The sequence below is a fragment of the Carlito syrichta genome, unplaced genomic scaffold (assembly GCF_000164805.1).
Source record: "Carlito syrichta isolate Samal-C Ts95f unplaced genomic scaffold, Tarsius_syrichta-2.0.1 Scaffold302276, whole genome shotgun sequence".
In the NCBI taxonomy this organism is placed as follows: domain Eukaryota; kingdom Metazoa; phylum Chordata; class Mammalia; order Primates; family Tarsiidae; genus Carlito; species Carlito syrichta.
This window is the reverse complement of record NW_007246372.1, coordinates 413,031-434,498: the sequence shown is the minus strand read 5'-3', so window position 1 is coordinate 434,498 and position 21,468 is coordinate 413,031. Positions and strand designations below refer to the sequence as shown.

Below are 21,468 nucleotides of genomic sequence, written 5' to 3'. Positions count from 1 at the left end.
TAGCCGGAGCCCAGCAGGTCAAGGCTCCCGGCCACTGCACTCCAGTCTGGGTGACACAGTGAGACTCTAACTCAAAAAAAAAAAAAAAAAATTGCTGAATGAAATTAAAGAAGACCTAAATAAATGGAAAGACATCTGGGCTCATGGATTGCAAAATTTAATATTGTTGAGACAGCAATATTACCCAAAGCAATCTACAGATTCTATGCAACTTCTATCTAAATTCCAGCGACTTTTTGGGGGGCAGAGATGAAAGAATTTATCCTCAATTCATATGGAATTGAAAGGAGCCCTTAATAGTAAAAAAATAATACTAAAAAGGAAGAATAAAGTTGGAGAACTCACACTTCCTGACATTGAAACTTCCTACAAACTTACTGTGATCAAACGATATGATACTGACATAAGGATAGGGCAAAGGAATAGAGCTGAGAGACCAGAAGTAAATTCTCACATATATAGTCAACTGATTTTTGACAAGATACTTGTATCATCACTTCTCCCCACTTCAGTGAGGTTGTTTCCTACAGTTGTCAAACTATTCGACTGTCTTTGTCACATTCTACATCTCTTCCTTAGATTCTACCAACATTCTACATAATTTTTCTGCTAATTTGTATACATTAAGCTTCACTCTTAATGCTGTCACACTCTATGGGTTTTGACAAACGCATAGTGTCATGTATCCACCAAGCAGTATCATTCAAAATATTTTCACTACCCTAAGAAAAGCCCTGTACTCCACCTATTCAATCCTCCCTCTCCCACCCCCACCAACTCCCTAGAAATTGTGGACTCTTTTATTGTCTCTACAGATTTCCTTCTCCAGAACATTATCAAATTGAAATAACAAAATGTGTAGCTTTTGCAGACTGGCTTCTCTCACTTAGCAACTTGCATTTAGGATTCATCTATGTCTTTTCATGTTTTGATAGCTCATTTCTTTTCACTGCTGAAACTATTCCATTGCATGGATGTACCAGTGTGTTTAATCCATTCACCTACTGAAAGAAATTTTGGTTCCCTCTAATTGCTAGTGATTATGAATAAAGCTGCTATAAGCATGCAAGTGCCGTTTTTGTGTGAATATTTGGTATTCACATCACTTGGGTAAAATATCCAGAAGCGCTATTGCTCAATCATATGATAAGACCACATCTAGCTTTGTAAAAAACTGCCAAACTGTCTTCCAAAGTGGCTGTACCACTATTAGACATTTTAAAAAATAAAATATTTAAAGTAATAACAACTTCAAGCAGTTAGTACTGTCCCCATTTTACAACTGAAGAAGACAGGTACATCGAGGTAAAGTGGCTTGTCCAAGGTCTGGAGTAAACTGAGTGTGTCTGCCTGCAGAGAATGGGTTCTCACTTCAATGCTGAGGGAGGTTTGGTACTACACCAAGCATTCTGCAGGTGGGCAGCTCTAACAGTTAAAACCTCTTCCCTTTATGGAACTGAAATCTGCCTGGCATTGTCCTGGAGTCACACAGCAGTCTCAAGAGAGGAGGCAGAGAAGTGTTGCACGTCTGGGCCTGTCCACCTTTCATTAGGAAGCAGAGAGTGAGTTCAGCAGAGGACGTGAGCCAGGCTGCCTTGGTGAGAATCCATTCGGTACTACTTAGCAGCTGAGTGACCTTGGACGAGTGCCTTCACTTCCCTGAGCCTCAGTTTCCTCCCTTGTAAAATGTGGTACCTGGATGACCTCTATTTTGAGCTCCAGACTGCTTTCCTGCATACCTCCACCGGTCTTCCACAGACCCCTCAACATTAATGTGAGCAAAATGGGGTTCACCTTCTTTCCACAAACATCGACCCTCCTGGGAAGAACCAGTCATACGATTTGAGCAAAAGTGAAATGAGTGCAGGGCCCTGGGCAACCGCCTTCATAAGGCAGCCCCTGCAGACTCTCCTGTCCATTTCTCCTCTCGCTCAGTCACAGCCTCCACGCTCCAGTCTTAAGGGACTTCTCACAGTTCTCTGAATCCCCGACATTTCTTGATCTGGCCTAGGTGGTCTCTTGTCTCCCTCTTGGCCAGCTCCACTCCTTTTGTCAGGCCCTTTCTGAAACACTCTCCTGGGTTTTCTGCTATGAACACCACATGTCCCTGGTTTTCTTCACAACTCTCTAGCAAGTTCCTTCAGTCTTTGCCAGCTCACCCTCCAGTACTTGATTTCCATTTCTTTTTTTCTTTGTCTTTACTTTTTTTTTGGACAGTATCTCACTCTGTTGCCCAGGCTAGAGTGTAGTAGCAATCATAACTCACCCTAGTCTCGACCTCCTGGGCTCAGATGATTCTTCCACCACCTAGTAGCTGGGATTAGTAGCTGGGACAATAGGTGTGCCACCATGCCCAGCTAATTTAAAAATTTTTTTTTAGAGACAAAGCCTTGTTATGTTGCCCAGGCTGATCTCCTGAGTGCAAGCAATCCTCCTGCCTCAGTCTCCAAAAGTGCTGGGATTACAGGCGTGAGCCAGTGTGCCTGGCCCCATTTCATTTTTAGTTGTGGAATTGCTAGGTTTTTATCTTCTTTAAACTTTAAAGTACATAATAAAATTCACATTATTCAAAACAAGTAATTATTAGTGCTTAACATCTGTCTCTACCTCCACAGGGTGAGTTCTATGACCATGACCTTGGGCCAGGTCATATTCACAAGGACCTGAAAAGTAAACTTTCGAGGTCATCTCCAAATGGAGTTTGGAGGCCCGAAGAAACAAAACAAAACTTAAAATTGCTTCTGCTTCCCAGACCACACCACAAAATCCTGGAATTATCCCTTGAGGAACACAATACGGAATTTAGTGCATAGATGAAAATCTGGAATGTGTTACGCGTGCATTTAATATATACCACGAGTTCTGTAACTCTGCTTGGCTTTTCATCATTTTTCAAAACACTGTTCAGAAAATGTTAAGTTGCCCCTTGGTTCTCTCTACCTCCGCGAGGAAAAATGTCTGCCTTTGTTCTTTTTTTATTCCCAGATGAGTGATTGAACCCAAAAGAACCTGGGATCATGGGAAATCGAGAGCACCCTCACCAGGCAGGAGCCCACCATGGACGCTTCTCGGTTGTGCCAGCCGCGCCAGCCACGTTCCGACGGCGCCTAGCAACTGCTACTGTGACAACGCAACCTTGTCACGCAACACTAAGGCGCCCCTCTGCATCCCAGAAGGCACTGCGTTGTCTCTAAGCCTTCCGCCCCGCTCCGTCCCAACATACAACGGGGCCATAGTGTCACGCTATCGTCATCAGAGCAATTACAAAGGTGCCTGTATATCCTCGTTCGCTTAAACTTTTAAACTGTCTGTAACAGATTGGTGGGCGCGAAAGAGCTCCAAATAATGGTCTGAGCTATTTTCCTCAGGCAGCATTGTTGCTAATCTCGAGAAGGAAATCCTATCTTTCCCTGGATTTGCACAGGCATCTTATTGGACAACCCGTGCAAACTGGAGACGTGGGGGTCCTCGGAGGCAGGCCACGTGCGGGAGGAAGTAGCGCTGTCTGTCCGCGCGGCGTTGGTAGGCCCCTCAACGTGGAGCCATGGGAGGCCTTGAGAAGAGGAAGGTGAGTGGGAGAGATACCTCGGGTTTCCCGGGGTTGGGAGGCCGTGGCGGCAGATCGTAGGGTCTATTCTTTTCCCGGCCTCGGCCCCTCTGGGGAACAGGACAGCAGCGAGAACGGGTCCGAGGATGGGCGAGAATGGCAGTATTCGTCCGGTGAAATCCGGGAAAGAACTGTAAGAGAGTTGAGCTTACCAAATGTAGCTTCATCCCAGAAGCAGGTCGAGCCGTGGGACGACTGTTTACTGAGAGGGTGATAAACATTACGTAAAGTTCGCCAGTGCTGCGTCTTCATCTTACTTAGTGTTGTCTTGAAAGTTTTCGAGGCATAGCATTTCAGCTTGAATCGGAAAGATCAGAACATCTTGGATGGGTGCTGGAGCATGGGAGTGCTTAGCGAGCTAGCCTGACGGGAAACTAAGTGCCAAGGAAGCAGGAAAGGCTTGCTGTGTGCGAGGAAATAGACGTCAGGATTACTGGGATGTAATATATCAAGGGAAGAATGGCATCAGATGAGGTTGGGGTTGAGGTTGTGTAAGGGCTGTAAGTCATGGTGTGGAGCTTGGGTTTTATTCGAAGTGCAGTAGGACTCTACTAAAGGGAGAGTAACATGATCAGGATTTTTCAGATCTTATTGTCATATGGAGAATCACCTTGGTGGCATGAAAAGACTGGGGAGAGGATAGGTATGAGAATGATACAGTTGGCTCAAGTGTTTGTTTCAGCTTGAAAGTTTCTATTGCCACTTTGCTTTTTACCCAGTATCCAGTAAGCGCTAGCCATTGGAACAACAAAGATGAGATGGAAAACCTGCCCTTGAGGTGCAGCTCTGGATATGTGAATAAACCATTACAATTTTTTAAAGTTGGGTTTTGGAGCCATTTGGGACCAGATACATTTTTTTGTTGTGGGAAGAGCTGCCTTGTGCATTGTAGGATGGTTAGCAGTATCCTTGACACCCTACCTACTAGATGCCAGTAGCGCCCAACAATCAACAGTGCCTCCAGATATTGCTGAATTCTCCTGCTCCCTCTCCCCACACACCCAGGGAGTTAAATAACCCTCTTGAGAATCACTTATCCCCCTTAACATTTAAAAGGCATGGGCCATATCCCCAGCAGACTTACAGAATGCCTGAAGGAAAGAATGAATGGTGTGTTTCACGACTGTGGAGTTATTCATAAACATATCTCTCAGCAGACCACAGGTTTGTCTCTTCAGACTTGGACCTAGGCACAGAGACCCTGCTGTCTTACTCCAGAGGAAGATCTCGTTTGGAAAGGACATGCTTGGTTATCATTGCAGGGTGTTTGGTACAGTGCACTGCTAGTCTCTATCGGGAATACAGAGATGTGGGTGTGAGGCAGCATCTTAGACCACAGGCATCCTGATGGTTACGTAAGACAATTTGCTTTCTTGGAGGCAGGTGGAAACTAGGCCTTTTGTCTTCATTGCCCTCATAGCATCTAACTTAGTGCTTTGAACATGGTAAAGGACCTGTTCTTGTCTGTTAAATGAATGAATGGAGAAGGAGAGAAGCTGTGGACATATTACATAAACAGATCTACAGTATATCTGTGATACTAGCATTTCATGGAGCTATGGGGAAGAAAGAGTGATTGGCAGAAGGTGGGGGGTGTCAAAGTCTTCTGCTGGTGGTGAGGAGGTTATAATGAAGAAGGGGAAAAAAGAGTGAAAACACTGGCTTAGCTGTTGGGCACTCAGGCTCTGGACACAGTCCTGGGTTTGAGTCCCAACCAGTTCTTAGGAAGCTGTGTAATTTGGGCAGGTTATTTCACTGAACCTGATCCTCCAGTGTAGATTAGGTTTTAATGGCACGCACATCACAGGGTTATGAGGATTAAATGAAATAATATGTGGAAATCACTCATTGTAATGGCCAATATTTAGAGCTAGTACTAAGTGCTTGGCCCAGCTCTCCTGTCCATAGCACCTCACAGTCCACAGCTTCCTTACACTGACAACTGCAAGGACAGTGTGGGAGAGCTCATTCAGGTAGGTCAATGCCCTCCCTACAGCATTGCCCATCACCGAAGCCCCTTCTCCAGAGTGATAATTGCTTTTGGAATTAGGCATGCCCAGAATTTAATGTCAGTCACTGCAATCATTGCTAATGGAGAATTATTTTTTCACCTTTCCAAGTATGAACGAGGCTCTGCCACCAATTACATCACCCGAAACAAAGCCCGGAAGAAGCTGCAACTGAGTCTGGCTGACTTTAGGTGAGGCTGGAAAGGAATGGAACATAGGGGTGCCTTGGGGAGCCTGGGCAGTCAGTTGCACAGCGAAAACTCAGCTGCATCCCTGTCCCATTGGAGTTATCCTGTCTGGAATTCTGGTTTTCCTTCTCTTGTCTCACTTACTCTTGCTTTAGTGAGCTGTGCTTTGCCAGGTGTGGCCTGAGGGGAAGCTGGAGGAAAACTGGGTCATCGGGATGGGCAGCTGGCTTGGGCTGGGTCTTTGTTATCCATCCCCTCCCTTCTGGCAGAAGAGACCCCTGATCCTACGGCTGAGTGTTCTTATTCTTCATGGAGTCAAATCCAGACTTCTCTATACTCTTGGGCCCTGCCATCTGGTCATCCCTGACCTCCACTACTCACGTGGCCCTTTTATTCCTACAAACACACCCAGCTCTTGCCAGCGTTATGGCCTTTGTCTCTCAGGTTGCTCTTCCCTCTACCTTTTTTATGACTGAAATGTTGGTTTCTCAGCATGGCCTTTCCATCTCCCCTAGCTGTAAAGGGTACCCTCCTGTTGGCTCTTATCAGTATCATGTTTATGTTTCTGGTGCTGGTGATAGTCTGCATTTTTGTGTTTCTCAGGGAGCTTGTGATCATGACTCCCATAGTAGAATGTGAGCTCTCTAAGAGTGAGAGCCCCATGTTCACTGGTCACTGTTGTTTTCCAGACCTGGTTGTAGCCAGTGCTTCACACCTTTACTGACATAACAAGTGGCTTCTGTCTTCCAGGCGGCTGTGTATCCTGAAGGGCATTTATCCCCATGAGCCCAAACACAAGAAGAAGGTTAACAAGGGCTCCACAGCACCTCGAACTTTTTATCTTATCAAAGACATCAAGTTTCTCCTCCATGAACCCATTGTCAACAAGTTCCGGGAGTACAAGGTGAGGCCTGGTCTCTAGTGTCTGATAGGTCCCCTTCACACTGATTCTCACTGACTATGACCTTGGTCAGGTTGCTTACCCTCTCTGAGCAGGCCTGCAAAGGGCAGGTATAGTAATTCTATTCAAAGGGTAGATATCATGAGGAGTAACTGCCTTGTTTTTTCACACTAAACTATATTACACTTTGCAGATTTTGTCTTGTACAAATTCACAATTTGTGACAGCCCTGCCCCCAGTAAGTCTGTTGGTATTATTTTTTCCTTCTTTTTTTTTTTTTTTTTGGAGTTGGAGTCTCACTCTGTTGCCCAGGCTGGAATGCAGTGGCATACTCACGGCTACCCCAGCCTCGACCTGCTAGTTTCCACGGCCTGCTGGGCTCCACAGCAATCCTTCTGCCTCAGCCTTCCAAGTAACCAGAACTACCACGCCTGGCTAATTTTTTATTTATTGTAGGTCTTGCTAAGTTGCCCAGGCTGGTCTCAAACCCGTTGGCTCAGGCAATCCACTTGCCTTGGCCTCCCAAAGTGCTGGGATTATAAGCTGAGCCACCGAGCCAGCCTACATTTTGGTAATTCTCCCAGTATTTCAAACTTTTTTTTTATTATTACATCTGTTATGGTGATCAGTGGTCTTTGATGTTACTATTGTAATTGTTTTGGGATGCCATGAAGTGTGCCCATATAAGATGGCAAACTTAATTCATAAATACTGTGTGTGTTCTGACTGCTCTACTCACCTGCTCTTCCCCATCTCTCTTGTTAGGCCTTCCTATTGCCTCAAACACAACTATATTGAGATTAGGCCAGTTAACCCTACAATGACCTCTGCATATTCAGGTGAAAGGAAGAGTCACATGTCTCATTTTAAGTAAAAAGCTAGACATGATTAAGCTTAGTGAGGAAGGCATGTCAAAAGCCAAGACAGGCAGAAAGCTCAGCCTCTTGCACCAAACAACCCAGTTGTAAATGCAAGGGAAAAGTTTGTGAAGGAAATTTAAAAGTACAAATCTAGTGAATATGTGAATGATAAGAAAAAGAAACAGCCTTATTGCTGATGTGGCGACAGTTTTAATGGTCCCAATAGACGATCAATCCAGCCAGACATTCCTGTAAGCCAAAGCCTCATCCAGGGCAAGGCCCTCTCTTCAATTCTGTGAAGACTGAGAGAGGTGAGGAAGCTGCAGAAGGAAAGCTGAAGTTGGAGGCTGGCAGAGGTTGGTTCATGTGGTTTAAGGAAAGAATCTGTCTCCATAGCATAAAAGTGCAAGGTAAAGCAGCAAGTGCTGATGCAGAAGCTGCAGCAAGTTGTCCAGAAGACCTAACTAAGATAATTGATGAAGGTGGCTACATTAAGCAGCAGATTTTCAGTGTAGATGAAACAGTCTTCTGTTAGAAAAGATGCCACCTAGGACTCTATCTGTAGCTAGAGAGGATAAGTTAGTATCTGGCTCCAAACCTTCAAAGGACAGACTGAGTCTCTTATTAGAGGCTAATGCAGGTGAGGACTAAGTTGAAGACAGTGCTCAATTCCCATTCTGAAAATCCTAGGGCTCTTAAGAATTATACTAAATCTACTCTGCCTGTGTTCTGTAAATGGAACAACAAAACCTGGATGACAGCTCATCTGTTTATAGCATGGTTTACTAAATACTTTAAGCCTGCTATTGAGACCTACTAAGAAAAAAAAAGATTCCTCTCTCAGCTTTTGACATGCCTTCCTCATGAAGCTTGATTTTTTTTAGACATAATGCTGTTGCACACTTAACAGACTACAGTATAGTGTCAACATGATTTTTTTTTTTTTTTTTGAGTCAGAGTCTCACTCTATTGCCCAGGCTGGGGTGCAGTGGCACACTCACAGCCACCCCAGCATCAACCTGCTGGGCTCAGGTGATCCTTCCACCTCAGCCTTCCAAATAGCCAGAACTACAGGTGCGTGCTACCATACCCAGTTAATTTTTTGATTTGTTGTAGAGACATGGTCTCACTAAGTTGCCTGGGCTGGTCTCGGATCCCCAGGTTCAGGCAATCCTCTTGCCTTGGCCTCCCAAAGTTCTGGGATTACAGACTTGAGCCACCGTACCCGGTCAACATAATTTTTTATATGCACTGGAAAATCAAAAAATGAGTGTGACTTGCTCTGTTGCAATATTGGCTTTATTGCAGAGGTCGGGAACTACACCTGCAGTATCTCTGAGTTAGACCTTTATATGGAAATTATTTGCATGGAACCTGGCAGAGCATTAATGCTTTACCTGTTAAACATTTTCCCTGATTCTTTCTGAAAAGATTAAAATTTTGGCTCCTGAGTTAAAAGGCTTTTTGGTGTGTTCTCTGCCCAAAGAAACAGCTTCCATTTTAATTCTGTCTGAGATTGCCCCTAGGAGACCGAGCGTTTCATTCCACAAGTAGAAATCATTAAATGCTCAAATAACAGGAAAAGCAGAAACTTGTTTATACCAAATGCGGTAATTAAAAGACTAACTGAAAGTAGCCTTTAATGTAGAGCAGTGCCCCACTGTCCTTAGCCAGGAGGAGTAGAGTGCCACCTGGTGGCCCACAGGGAACTGGGCAGCAGCTGTGGCTGGGCCCATTTTGCTGCTGGATTTTGCAGCTACATAAACTCACACTGTTGGAGGTGGGCTCGTGGTGGGAGATGCTTGTCTCCTAGCAGCTGTTCATAATCCCAGCAGAGGCAGCCTTTGAGGAGCACTGAGGGTGGGCCTGAACAGAAGGACTCAGTTAGTTTGGAGGACCTGGCTCCACAACTGGCCTCAGCATTTTTCTGGATCACTCAATACCCCACACAGACCCATAGCCTGTTTCATGCCTATGCAGTAATGAAAACCAGCCCTACCCACGCTGACCTGCCTCAGTGGCAGGTCATTTGGGCTGTCTTCTCAGGTGAAAAATGGGGCTGCTATGCCTTGCCTTCCTCCCAGGTAAACATGTAGAGTCAGCACATCTGTGCATCATCAAAAGGGGTGTCCTGATCTAGCTCTGCTTGTTAGCATAGGTCACACTTGGCGCTCCTTGTAGTTGCCTGTTTTGCAAATCCTGGGCTGAGGGGGTTGATCGCACAGGCAAACAGCCATAGTCAGCTGCAGGAGGCATTGAGAGTTCTCCCACCTGCATAGCCATCTTGCATGACTCACCATCAGTGGCCTCTTCCTCTCTTTCAGGTGTTTGTCCGGAAGCTCCGGAAGGCCTATGGGAAGAGCGAGTGGAACACAGTGGAGCGTCTGAAGGACAATAAGCCCAACTACAAACTTGACCATATCATCAAGGAGCGGTGAGTCGGTTGCCCCTCTCTCTTTGTTCACTGCGGGGCCCTGTCCTAGCACCACGGACACATTAGGGGACAAGACCTAGGCCTTGTTCAAATGCTTGCATCCTTTTGGGGGAGGCAGACGGAAAGAAAAACATGATTATAATGATTGCAAATTGTAATTAGAGCCTGGCCTTAGAGCTAGACCTTGGTGTTCTCACCTCGGTACCATGACGCATGTAAACAATGTGAAGAGAATAGGGGAGGTTTGTCAGTTACAGGATTGTCAGGGGGGTCTCTCTGAGGGGAGATGTTTGAGCCAGCCAGGGGAAGCTCATTTCAAGTGCAAAGGCCCTGTGGTGGAAGAGAGCCAGAGCTCTGGGGCTGTGCATAGGCCCATGGTGAAACCTGGGAGACATGGCTAGTCACCTTTGATCTGAACTATTCCTTGCCTGGCCTTCTCTTCATCCTCATTCATTGACTGAATCAGAGATTGTTAACCAGTGGTGGTTTTGCCCCTCCAGGGGACACTTGGTAATGTCCAGAGATAATTTTGGTTATCTTGACTTGGATGGAGGGGATGCTGTTGGTATCTGGTTGGTAGAGGCCAGGCATGCTGCCAAACACCCTGCAGTGCACAGAGTAGTCTCCCACAGCATGGAACAGTTTGACCCAAAGTGTCAGCAGTGGTAACTTTCAGACACCCTGGGCTAGTGAAGGTCTATCCTCCCTTAGAGGCTGATGGCCCAGGAACCCTTTGCTCCAGCATGGATGGGGTTGGCTTCATTTAGCCCAGCTGTGGGCTGGCAGAGGAAGAGCCCTGGCTTAGGAGCTAGACAGCTGGTTTTCTCACCCCAGCTCTATTGCTCACAAACTGGGTGACCAGAGGACAATTCCTGCTCTGAGCAAGTCCCCAACTCTAACAGATGATGACAATTCCTGTCCTACCTGTGACACACAGTTGTTATGGGAAACACATGAAAAGAGGGCACAAGAAGAAAGCAAGTGCCTGGATTTATATACCAGTTGACTGTGTGGTTGTGATGTTCCCATTCCACTTCACTCCTGCCTTCTTAGCCAGAGCCAAAGCTCAAGAGAGAAAAGCAAGTGGCTCCCAAATGGCTGGTACTATTTCTACAAAGGGCCTGGGTACCTGGTTTTGTCTGTGAGGTGGAGAGTTAGGAAACTACAAAGCACCAAAGGGGGCCAATTGAGGTTCCCACCTCTGTACCAGGAAACCAGACAATTCTTCTGCTGTTTCATGAGGGGTTCCTACAGGCCTTTCTCCCATATTGGCCTGGGTTTGAAGACCCGGCAGACCTCTCCTGACTCATTGCTGTGAGTGATGCCACCTGGGGCTGGAAGGACCTTAATGATGTCCAGGCTTATGGCTTTCAGAGTCCTTTCTGAAGTAGCAGAACCTTTTCTTCAAAAGGAAGCTCCTTGGAAGGCAATTTGGATGCCAGAGGCTCTGGCAGCTTCTGGCTGTAGGAAGAGTAGGCTTGAAGCCTTTTCTGTCCACATGGGCTCAAGGCGTTTCTAGGGAGCTGCAAGAGCCCAGTTTTCAACCACAGCCCAGTTTGACGGTCGTTTTCCAGATGACACTGGGCTGGGCGATGCCAAGTGACCTGCCCAGGGTCACAGCTTAGAACAGGACTGGAATCTAGGTGTCATTCCTCGTGGCTCAGTGTCTTTCCATGACCCACGCATCTGTCCCTCAGCCGGGCAGCCACACAGTGGGTCCTCCCATCATCAAGGTGGCTCATTCTCGTCAGCTTCCTCGTTTACCACAGGATTCCTGGAAACACATTCTTGCTTTGGCTCTTCCTAGCCCAGGATCCAATTCTCTGTATCTAGTTGGTTCTGCTCATTAGACAGAGGTTCTGGGTGACAAGAGACAAGACATAACCCACACTGGTGACCTATGGCCAGACCTAGTCATAAGTGTTACTGATGGAGAGCAGCCCCTACCCCCATCTCTGCTCACAACTTCATGTTGTTCTATGTTCTGTCTTGACCCTCCCAGAAGATTTTCTTTGATCTAAAGATTCCACCTTCAAAAAGAGGCAGAAAGCCACTGATTATATCCACCCTCACGTACCCCAAAATACAGAAGTGGATCGAGGCTGGGTCTTTGGTGAGCAGTGGGTATCTTGAAGACCCTGTCAGGATTTCTCTGCTCCTCAGAGATAAATGGACACATTTGGTTAAGTGGTTCCTGCCAGGGCTGTGGCCGGCTGTGGGGAAGCTGCTACTGCCAGGTCAGAAGGTGGCAGTGGCAAGGCCAGGGGTGGGGCAAGGAGGGCGGGGCCTCCAGCATCAGGCTGAACAAGCCTGAGCACTGCCCTCCTGCCACACAGGTACCCCACATTCATCGACGCTCTGCGGGACCTCGACGATGCCCTCTCCATGTGCTTCCTCTTTTCCACCTTCCCACGGACCGGTAAGTGCCACGTGCTGACCATTCAGCTGTGCCGCCGGCTCACCGTGGAGTTCCTGCACTACGTCATTGCTGCCCGAGCCCTGCGCAAGGTGAGCCTAGGACTGCCCAGCAGGCGTCCCACCCTGCCCCTTCTCCTGCCACCCCGCGGTCTTCATCATGCTGTTTGTCCCCCACCCCAGGTCTTCCTGTCCATCAAAGGCATTTACTACCAGGCCGAAGTGCTGGGGCAGCCCATTGTGTGGATCACTCCCTATGTGTTCTCCCATGACGTGAGTGTGCCTGTTTGGGGGCTCAGGGAGTTTTCTTGGCTCCTAGACAGAGAGAAGGGCTTGGAGGAGGGAGGATCTTGCTGTCCTGTAGAATCCAGCGTATGCTGGGTTCCTGATGGTGACTGGCAGTGGGTGGGGAGTGTGATAACACAGCATCAACAGTAAGAATGGGACACGGCTGCAGCACTGCCAGCTGTGTGCCCTGGACTTGCTCCTTGCTCCTCTCTGCACCTCTGTTAACAGAGTCTAAGCCCTGTCACAAGGATTTAAGGAAAAAACCCTGAACAGTATCTAGTACTTGGCCCTTTGGGGTGCTGAATGAACAACGAGAGCAGCTCTCAGGGGCCATGCCTGCTGGCACATCTGCCCTGCCCTTGGGCCCACTGGGGTTCTCATTCCCATTCTGCCGCTAGCAGCTGCCAGGCCTTGGCCAGGCTGCCTTGCCTGACTCCCCTGCTTCCTCCCCTGCCCTGTCTACCCCATGGAGCTGAGGACTAGGTGGTACTGGGGATGGGTGAGCCCAGAAGTAGTGTTTAGCTTGTGGTGTTACTTCTCATTTACCTCCTTTTAAATCTTGGGAATTGTTGGCAGGGACCCGCTGAGAGAAACCCTATCTTGCCTCCTTATGGAGTTACCATTAGCCTCTAGTCCTCTAGAAGGACTCCCTGCCTGACTCTTCATGCTGTGGGCCTGCATTTGGCCCAACTTCCTGCTTGTTGACTGAACGGGAACTGGCACCTTCAGCGGAGAGCCAATTCTGCTAGCCTGGCTGAACAGTGGGTTTACTGCCCAGGTCATTGGGTGCTCCAGGGAGAGCCAGGGCTCTGGGCCCCCTAGGTTGCTCCCCATGACCCCAGGCTGGTGGGGTGTGAAAGGCAGGCTTGGTCCTCAGCACTCTGGATTCCTACTCCCTGGGGCAGGCGTGAGAGCCTCTGGTTCTTCCCTCTTTCTGTTGCCAACCCTCCTCCTCTTTCCTTCCTGCTTTCTTCTCTGGCCCTCCCTGTCCTTCCTGCTCTCTGATGTCCCACCCCCATGCTATGTCCTCCTGGGTGGTGAACAGGGCCCTATGGAGGGCCAGCCTTCATACAGCTGGCCCTGGGGATGGGGAACAGGCTGTCCATTCCTCCTCCTCTGGCCGGTCACTGCCACCACTTCCTCTCAACAGAGGGTGAAGGATAGAGGATTGGTACTAGGTTGTAGCAGAGGCCCTGGTGTGCCCCTCCTCTGAGCAGCCAGTGTTGGGCTCTCACATCAGTGGGACCCAGGCCAGTAGTGGGGACAGGGGGCACCCTGCCTAGTACTATGCTGTGGGAAATGGGATTGGTGCTCAGATGTGCCCATCAGGGACCTTCGCAGATTCTCATGAAAGGACGGAGGTGTGAGTAGGAAACGGGCAGGGCACCTCCTGGCCCCTGAGGCCCCACAGCACAGTTCACTTCCTAGCAGCAGAATAAAGAAACAGCTTGGAGTTACGGACATGCCCAGCATGGTGATCATTTTGGATTTTGACATTGCTCAGAGCATGTTGCCATGTCCCAGGAGTCAGCAGAGCTGGCTTGGTCTCCTTGGTTTTAGCGGGTAATACCACTCAGCTGAGATCCTTCTGTCTGGGTCTCAGATCTTTGGCTCATTTTGTTTTATTAACTCCTCAAGGGCTAAGATGAGCCCTTCCATGTCCTCTGCTTGCTGAGGTGGCTGCTCATGAGGGTGGCTCTGTGCCTTTGCCCCAAGCAAGTAGGTTGTCTGCCTACCATTTCCCAAGAGCTCCTTGGAGGCTATGCCAGGCCAGTTGCCTGGGCCTATCCTGGGCCCTTAAGTTGTGCCCCTGGAGCTAGCTGAATTCTGACTGTCCATCCCAAGACTTGCTGGGGTGTGAACAGGCTGAGTCTTGGGCATCTGCTGCCCCCAACCAGGCCTGACCTTCCCCAAGTACCTTAGTTACCCAAGGTTTTGGCAGCCCCTTTGGGCTGGTGATAGGCTGTGAGAAGGCTGTCCTCCTGGTGCTTACAGGCCAGCCCAGGAGCAGACATTAAGCAAAGGTTGTGGGGTGGGTAATGGAGAAGGCAGAAACTGACCAATCAGGTAAAGTGGTTTCTCTACGGACTTGAAGGAAGAGGGGAGAGCTGGCGCAGGGGAAGGAATGACAACTAGTCCTGGGACTAGTGGGGGCCGTAGGACAGCTTTCTTCTTCCCACTCCTGGCTTTCCTGTTAAGGTATGAGAGTCCGGCACTAGCCTCCAGGAGACCCCTAACTCTCAGGACTTCATCTAGAGCCTCACTTGTGCCCATAACACCCCAGGTGGATATGCCATGCTGCCCCTTCCCCAGAACTCCAAGGGCAGGGCCGTTCTCAAGGAGCATTGGGTGCTTGGGTAGGACACCCACCCCCATTTGGGTTGTCCATCCCTCCTTTGCCCCATTCCTGCACCCACATTGCTGATGTACCTTCTGTGCCCCCCAGCACCCGACAGATGTGGACTACAGGGTCATGGCCACCTTCACCGAGTTCTACACCACCCTGCTGGGCTTTGTCAACTTCCGCCTCTATCAGTCGCTCAACCTCCACTACCCGCCCAAGGTAGGGTCTCAGCCCAGCACCTTCTGCTCATGGCACAGTGACCACAGCCCTTCTCTCTTCACACAGAGGTGAGGGACTGTGGGGGTCCTCTTCCCTCTGACCCTCCCCTTGCCTCTCAGCTCGAAGGTCAGGCCCAAGCAGAGGCGAAGGCCAGTGAGGACACCTACGCGCTGGACTCCGAGAGCTCTGTAGAGGTGAGGGGCCATCAGGAGTGGCAGCCCTGCATCTTCCTGAGAGGGTAGTCCCTGTCCCCAACACCTCTGGGGGTCTGGCCCAGGGTGGGGGTGGTTGTGGCTAGGTAGGTGGTCTCAGGGCTTGCCCTTAGAACCTAAGCCCACTGATGACCCAGAATTGTTGCTGCTGCCCCTAACCACATGCCCAGACGAGGTCCCCACCTGCAAGCTGCTGCCCTGCAGCCCTTCTTCTCCCCTGTAGAAACTGGCAGCCCTCAGTGCCAGCCTGGCACGCGTGATGGTGCCTGCTGCAGAGGAGGAAGCCGAGGTGGATGAGTTTCCTGCCGATGGGGTGAGCACTGCACTACCTTCCAGAAGTGGGGTGGGAGAAGCCGTGGGTATCTAGAGGATCTGGGATATAGAGGGAAGTGGGGGTGGGGCAGTCCTGATGGTACGAGGCCTGGTCCCTTTCTCGACAGGAGATGGCAGCACAGGAGGAGGGCCGCAGGAAGGAGCTGGAGGCACAGGAAAAACACAAGAAGCTTTTTGAGGGCCTGAAGTTCTTTCTGAACCGCGAAGTGCCCCGTGAGGCACTGGCCTTCATCATCAGGTAGGGAGGCTCAAGCGCTGGCTGGCAGCACTGGCTGTGCCACACTTTGGTGTGGGCACTCCCCTGGCTGCCCATCAGTGACATCAGGATGGCATCAGTTTCCACTTCCTACAAAACAGTGTGTGGAAGGTGCTTGACATGGCACCAAGCATTTAGGAAGTTCTCAACAGAGGCAAAACTGTCACTTTGTCACCAGCTTAGGATGGAAGGCTGGGCAGAGGGTCCATGCTGGGCCAGGACTGGAGGTGGCACAGATGGGAAGATCCTGGGGTGAGGAGGGGGCAGCAGAATCCTAGGAGGATGAGTTTGTGGGTTGGGCAGGCAGCTCATGCCTGGGTACCCATGTGGGCTCTCCATGTACCTGTAGGAGTTTTGGAGGGGATGTGTCCTGGGACAAGTCTTTGTGCATTGGAGCCACCTATGACGTCACAGACTCCTGCATCACCCACCAGATTGTCGACCGTCCTGGGCAGCAGACTTCTGTCATTGGCAGGTAGACCCCCAAGGCCTGGATTTCTGGGTATAGCAGTGTGTCTCAAAGGCCCCTGTAATACAGTGGGATCTTGAGTTGCCCTCTATGACCCATCTTTGCCTGCCACTCTGCACCAGGTACTACGTGCAGCCCCAGTGGGTGTTTGACTCTGTGAACGCCCGGCTCCTCCTCCCTGTGGCAGAGTACTTTCCTGGAGTGCAGCTGCCCCCACACCTTTCGCCTTTCGTGTCAGAGAAGGAAGGAGATTACATCCCACCCGAGAAATTGAAGCTGCTGGCTCTGCAACGGGGAGAGGACCCAGGTGAGTGGGAGGGGGCCAGGCCAGGTGGCAGGGTGGACAGGCTCCTCTGGCCTTGCCTTGGCCCTTGGGCCTGAGCTGGCTATTCCTCTTGGCTGCAAAGGTGGCAAGCTCCAGCAAGCAAGACAGTAGGTGCAAAAGGCCCTTTGAGTGAGGCTTAGGGGCATCTGCATCCCATAGTTGGATATTATTTGACATTCAGAGAAACTGAGCAGAAGAATGGTCTTGAGTTGTCATCAGAGTTCACACCGAAGACCACAGAGCTCAGGAGTGGGGACCTTAGAGTTTTCTCTGAAGGCAGCTGGGCTGTGGGAAGGTGGCATAAGGGACCGTGGGTGGGACTCCCTTGACCTGTCTTTGGAATATCCCCAAGATGGCAGGGTCAGAGAGGATGGGACCCGGGCCTGTTCATGCTCTGTTAGGGAGACAGCAGGCTCCCAGGGCACTCAGAAGTCATTGGCTATCTGTAGGAAATTTGAATGAGTCGGAAGATGAGGAGGAGGAGGAAGACAATGAAGATGATGGTGATAAAGGGGAAGAAAATGAAGAGGAAGATGAGGAGGCAGAGGCTGGTTCAGAAAGGGAAGAAGAGGCCCGACTGGCAGTGCTGGAGGAGCAGAGGATGGAGGAGAAGGTACCGGGGAGCTGGGCTGGGGGTGCAGCCTGAGGAGGAGCCTCACTGGCCTGCCCTAGCCCAGAAGGGCAGGAGCCAGGGGACCTGTCCTTACGGCCCTCTACCCGTGTACCCAGAAGCCCAGGGTGATGGCGGGCACCGTGAAGCTGGAGGACAAGCAGCGACTGGCCCAGGAGGAGGAGAGTGAGGCCAAGCGCCTGGCCATCATGATGATGAAGAAGCGGGAGAAGTACCTGTACCAGAAGATCATGTTTGGCAAAAGGCGCAAAATCCGTGAGGTGAGTCCCTGCCACCCACATGCGATCCAGGTGTGGCCACTGACTGGGCTGCACAGGTGAATTTGGGCTGGCCGGCTTTCCTCCAGGTAGACTCTGAGGGTCTCCTAGCCTTTTCCTGAGCTTTCCTGCCCAGCCTCGATGGCCTCCACCCAGTCTGGTTCAGGCATCTCAGGACTGCCAGCTACGGCCTGGGCTTTCCTTGGGACCTTAGGCCCCATTCTTCACCCAGCTGTGCCTGATTGTGCTGGAATCTAAGAACAGAGCTCATCCCAGCAGACACAGGAGCTGTGGAAGGCTTTGTTAAGCTTCTCTCTACTTCATTTTTTCCTTATTCACAAAGCCACATGTGCTCATTGAAAAAGTAAAAAGTTGTGCACCTCAGAGCTCTGTAATGGGTGGTTGCAGAAGCAGCCCACTGTCCTGTTGTGTTTTCTCTTGTACATGTGATGTCACATTGTTTGCGGAGGGCCATGCTGTAATAGTGTTTCAAAGTATTATTTTTCATTTAACCATAACATGGACTTCTATGACATCATACCATACCTAGCCTGTCCCCTCCTATGAGATTCGATTGTTGTCCAGTTTCAGTCATTGTCTGAAAACTTCCTTAGCATGTTCCTGCCCACCTCCAAATGTTTCTGCAGGCTAACTTCTTAGAGGCATAAGTGCTACCATTTGAAACAGATACTCCAAATGGCCCTGGAGGGAGGGATCTTCCTGAGGCATCCCTCCCCACCAGCCTCCTGGTGAAGGATGGAAGGGCATCCAGCTTTCCCAAGTAGAGCAGGGAGTAGGGTAGTTGCTAAGGTTCGTTCCAGCTCTGGGAGCTTGGGATTATCTTAACTTGAGATTTATGGGACCGTAAAACTATAATAATCGTAAAGGTTGGTCAGGTGTGGCAGCTCATGCCTGCAGTCCCAGCACTTTGAGTGGCCAAGGTAGGAAGACTGCTTGAGCCCAGGAGTTCAAGACCAGCCTAGGAGTTGGTCGCTACAAAAAAATTAGCCTGGCATGGTGGCATGCACCTGTAGTCCCATCTACTTGGGAGGCAGAGGCACAAGAATCACCTGAACCCAGGAGGTCGAGGCTGTGGAGAGCTGTAAGTGTGCCGCTGCACTCCAGCCTGGACAGCAGAGTGAGAGCCCTATTAAAAAAAAAAAAATCAATAGATCAGCATTGTAAAGGCAAGGTTGGGGCATGTTTTCTCACCCTCAGATGGGTTAAGTAGATTTTTTTGCCCTTTGGAATTTGCCTGTGAGCTTTTCTGAACACTCTGATTTTAAGGGGTAGCCTTGAATATAAGGGAGATTCTACTCCCCGATACATTAATGCCCCTACTCCTGCCTGATCTCCCCCTTCCTCCTCACAGGCCAACAAGCTGGCAGAGAAGCGGAAAGTCCACGATGAAGCAGTACGCTCTGAGAAGAAAGCCAAGAAAGCAAGACCAGTGTGAGTGCTCGTGGCTCCTCACAGCTGAACCTGGCTCCCGGCAGCTGGATGTGGCAAAGACAAGCCAGAGGACCTAAGTTTGGTGGCAGACCGGAGTTGCTTCTGTTTCCACCCCCCTCCTTCTCCCAGCCGCCTCATGCTCTCTGGGCCCATGGGCAGCCCTGGCCTTCTTTGGATGGAGATCCCTGCTGGTGGCTGGGCAGAGAAGAGGCCTTTGTTTCCAGGCCGATTCTGTGCTCCTGGGAGCCAGTGACGCGGTATACAGGGGCCTGTCTAGCCCCTCACCTACCCCCCATTCATCCTGGCTTTCCACAGCTCCCTCCCACACAGACCTATGATCTCAGGGTGCTGTGATGGGGTGAGGTTAGGGGGAGCATTTGTTATTAAACGGCTGGACTTTTGCAGCCAATTGGATTCTGTATACATGAGCCTTCCTGCGGAAGAGAAGGGCCACCTAGTACTTTGTGCTGCAGGCTGGGCCAGCCCGGGTATTCCCCAAGATGAACCCGGGCATTGCTCAGAGCTCTGGATGCCCAGGGACCCCTCTGGATCCAGGGATGCCAGAACATAGTCACAGAGTTTCTGGGCTTAGGCTCCACAGCTGGTCTGCTCTTGGTTGACATTCCAGCCGAGGCACTTTCCCTCTGAACCTGCTTCCTCATGTGTAAATTATTGATAGGAATTCTAGAGTCTTTTTCACAGGGATGTGTTGAGCATTCAGTGATAACTGTATCTGCATACTCAGTGGTGTCAGGTGTGTAGTAAGTGCTTGGTAAATGCCAGCTGATTTTCATCACTTCCTGCTGGAGTCAACCGGAAAGATCCAAGCCAGAGCCTGAAGGATCTGTGGAGCCTGAGATGAGGTGTTGCCCTCACTTTCCCTTGTGGGCTGGTGGGCAGAACAGCCAAGTAACTGCCAGTGTTGACATTGCCAGCAGCTCGACTTGTGACCCTGTGGGGTCTTACAGCTTTCCACCTGACTTGGGCAGTGCCCTTGCTGAGGCCCAGGAGAACCTGCCCTTGTCTTGGGACTGTCAGGGCATAACAAAGCCAGGGCCAAAACCAGGAGTTCTGGCTGCTCACTCTGAGCCCCTCCCAGGAGAGCCTCCCCAGGGCACCCCTGGTAGCTGAGCGCTGTTCAGAGCTGGGCCAGGCTGACCCAGTGTGTGTTTGGAACTGGGCTCCACCTTCCCTGAAGGGCCTTGCCTTCCTGCCTGTGTAGGCACAGAAGGTTTTATCGGGCAGTGGCTATAGGCCCAACTGTGCAGGGGGAAGGCAAGAACTTGGGCAGGCTCTGCCTGGGGAGCAGAGAACCCAGGGCCCACCTCTCAGCTAGGCTCTGCCATGGTGGGAGGAGAGGGCTGTGTGCTGTGCCCACTCTAGCATGCACATAGGGTGTGGGGGTTCCTCCAGAGACAGGAACAGAGGGGTCAGGACCTCTGGAGCCAGAGCCTGAAGCCCCAGGGGAGGATTCAGCCCTGCCTGGATGCATGTGCATCCCAGGGCCATAAGGTTGGAGAGCAGGCCCATCAGATATGGAAAAATCCCTGGCAGCCATGCTGATATGGAATTTTCCCCATTCCAGAGTCGCCCAGTAATGGCGGGGGCAGTGGGGCTGTACCCCACAGGGTGGCCAGCTGGTTCTGTCCTATCCACAGCTGAAGCTGAGAATTCCTGGCTCTGGGCAGGTGTTTAGTCCTCATCCTTGGTCCTGTTCCACTAGGATGGAGAAAGCCCAAGGCCTGAAAAATAAGATAGCACCTGGGTGGGGCACCTGCCTTCTGGTTGCCCTGGTTATCCCTGATGGGCACCCCAGAGAGGTGAGGGTCAGCTGAGACCTCCAGGTGGCAGGATCACTTGGACCTAAATCTTGCCTGAGCTCCCTTCAAGGATCCTGGCACACCGCCCCCAACTCCCATGGGAAATATGTTGTTCCCCCGTTTGCCATGACTGGAGCAGGAGGCCATACCTTGCGCTGGATCCTGAGGGCCCCAGAGCCCAAGAGAAGTTAAGCAATCTAGTCGGCTGCCTCCTCTTTCCTAGAGCTCCGGCTCCCCTCCCTACCACACCACCAGGGCCCCGGCATCTTCGAGCCCCCTCCGGGGCTGGGGCTCGGCTGAGCCAAAGGGCCGGCGGCGGGACAATGGCCCCGTTGGCGCGTCCGAGACAAACGGGCCTTGTTGGGCCGGCGGCGGGGGCGCGGCGCTGCGCCCCGCGGGCTGAATGCGGCTTCTGTGCGTTTCAGGCGGGCGCGGAGGGGCCGGGACC

The 21,468-nt window shown here is 50.7% G+C and overlaps 1 protein-coding gene across 4 annotated transcripts; it reads left to right on the top strand.

Moving 5' to 3' along the window:
- Window positions 1-3,457: 3,457 nt before the first annotated feature.
- PES1 (pescadillo ribosomal biogenesis factor 1) lies at window positions 3,458-19,619 on the top strand. 4 transcript variants are annotated; one of them, XM_021711408.1, is made up of 15 exons: window positions 3,458-3,568; window positions 5,728-5,807; window positions 6,555-6,708; window positions 9,890-9,999; window positions 12,336-12,507; window positions 12,598-12,687; window positions 15,149-15,265; window positions 15,385-15,459; window positions 15,701-15,790; window positions 15,933-16,048; window positions 16,416-16,541; window positions 16,658-16,842; window positions 17,310-17,473; window positions 17,590-17,751; window positions 19,121-19,619. In XM_021711408.1, exons 1-15 carry the CDS (start codon window positions 3,545-3,547, stop codon window positions 19,202-19,204), a joined length of 1,749 nt encoding a protein of 582 aa, XP_021567083.1. In that variant the 5' UTR covers window positions 3,458-3,544; the 3' UTR covers window positions 19,205-19,619. The 4 variants fall into 4 exon arrangements, with proteins under 4 accessions (XP_021567083.1, XP_008054373.1, XP_008054372.1 ...); XM_008056182.1 differs by having other exon boundaries at window positions 15,918-16,048; XM_008056181.1 differs by lacking the exon at window positions 3,458-3,568 and having other exon boundaries at window positions 5,626-5,807; window positions 15,918-16,048; window positions 17,593-17,751.
- Window positions 19,620-21,468: the final 1,849 nt, after the last annotated feature.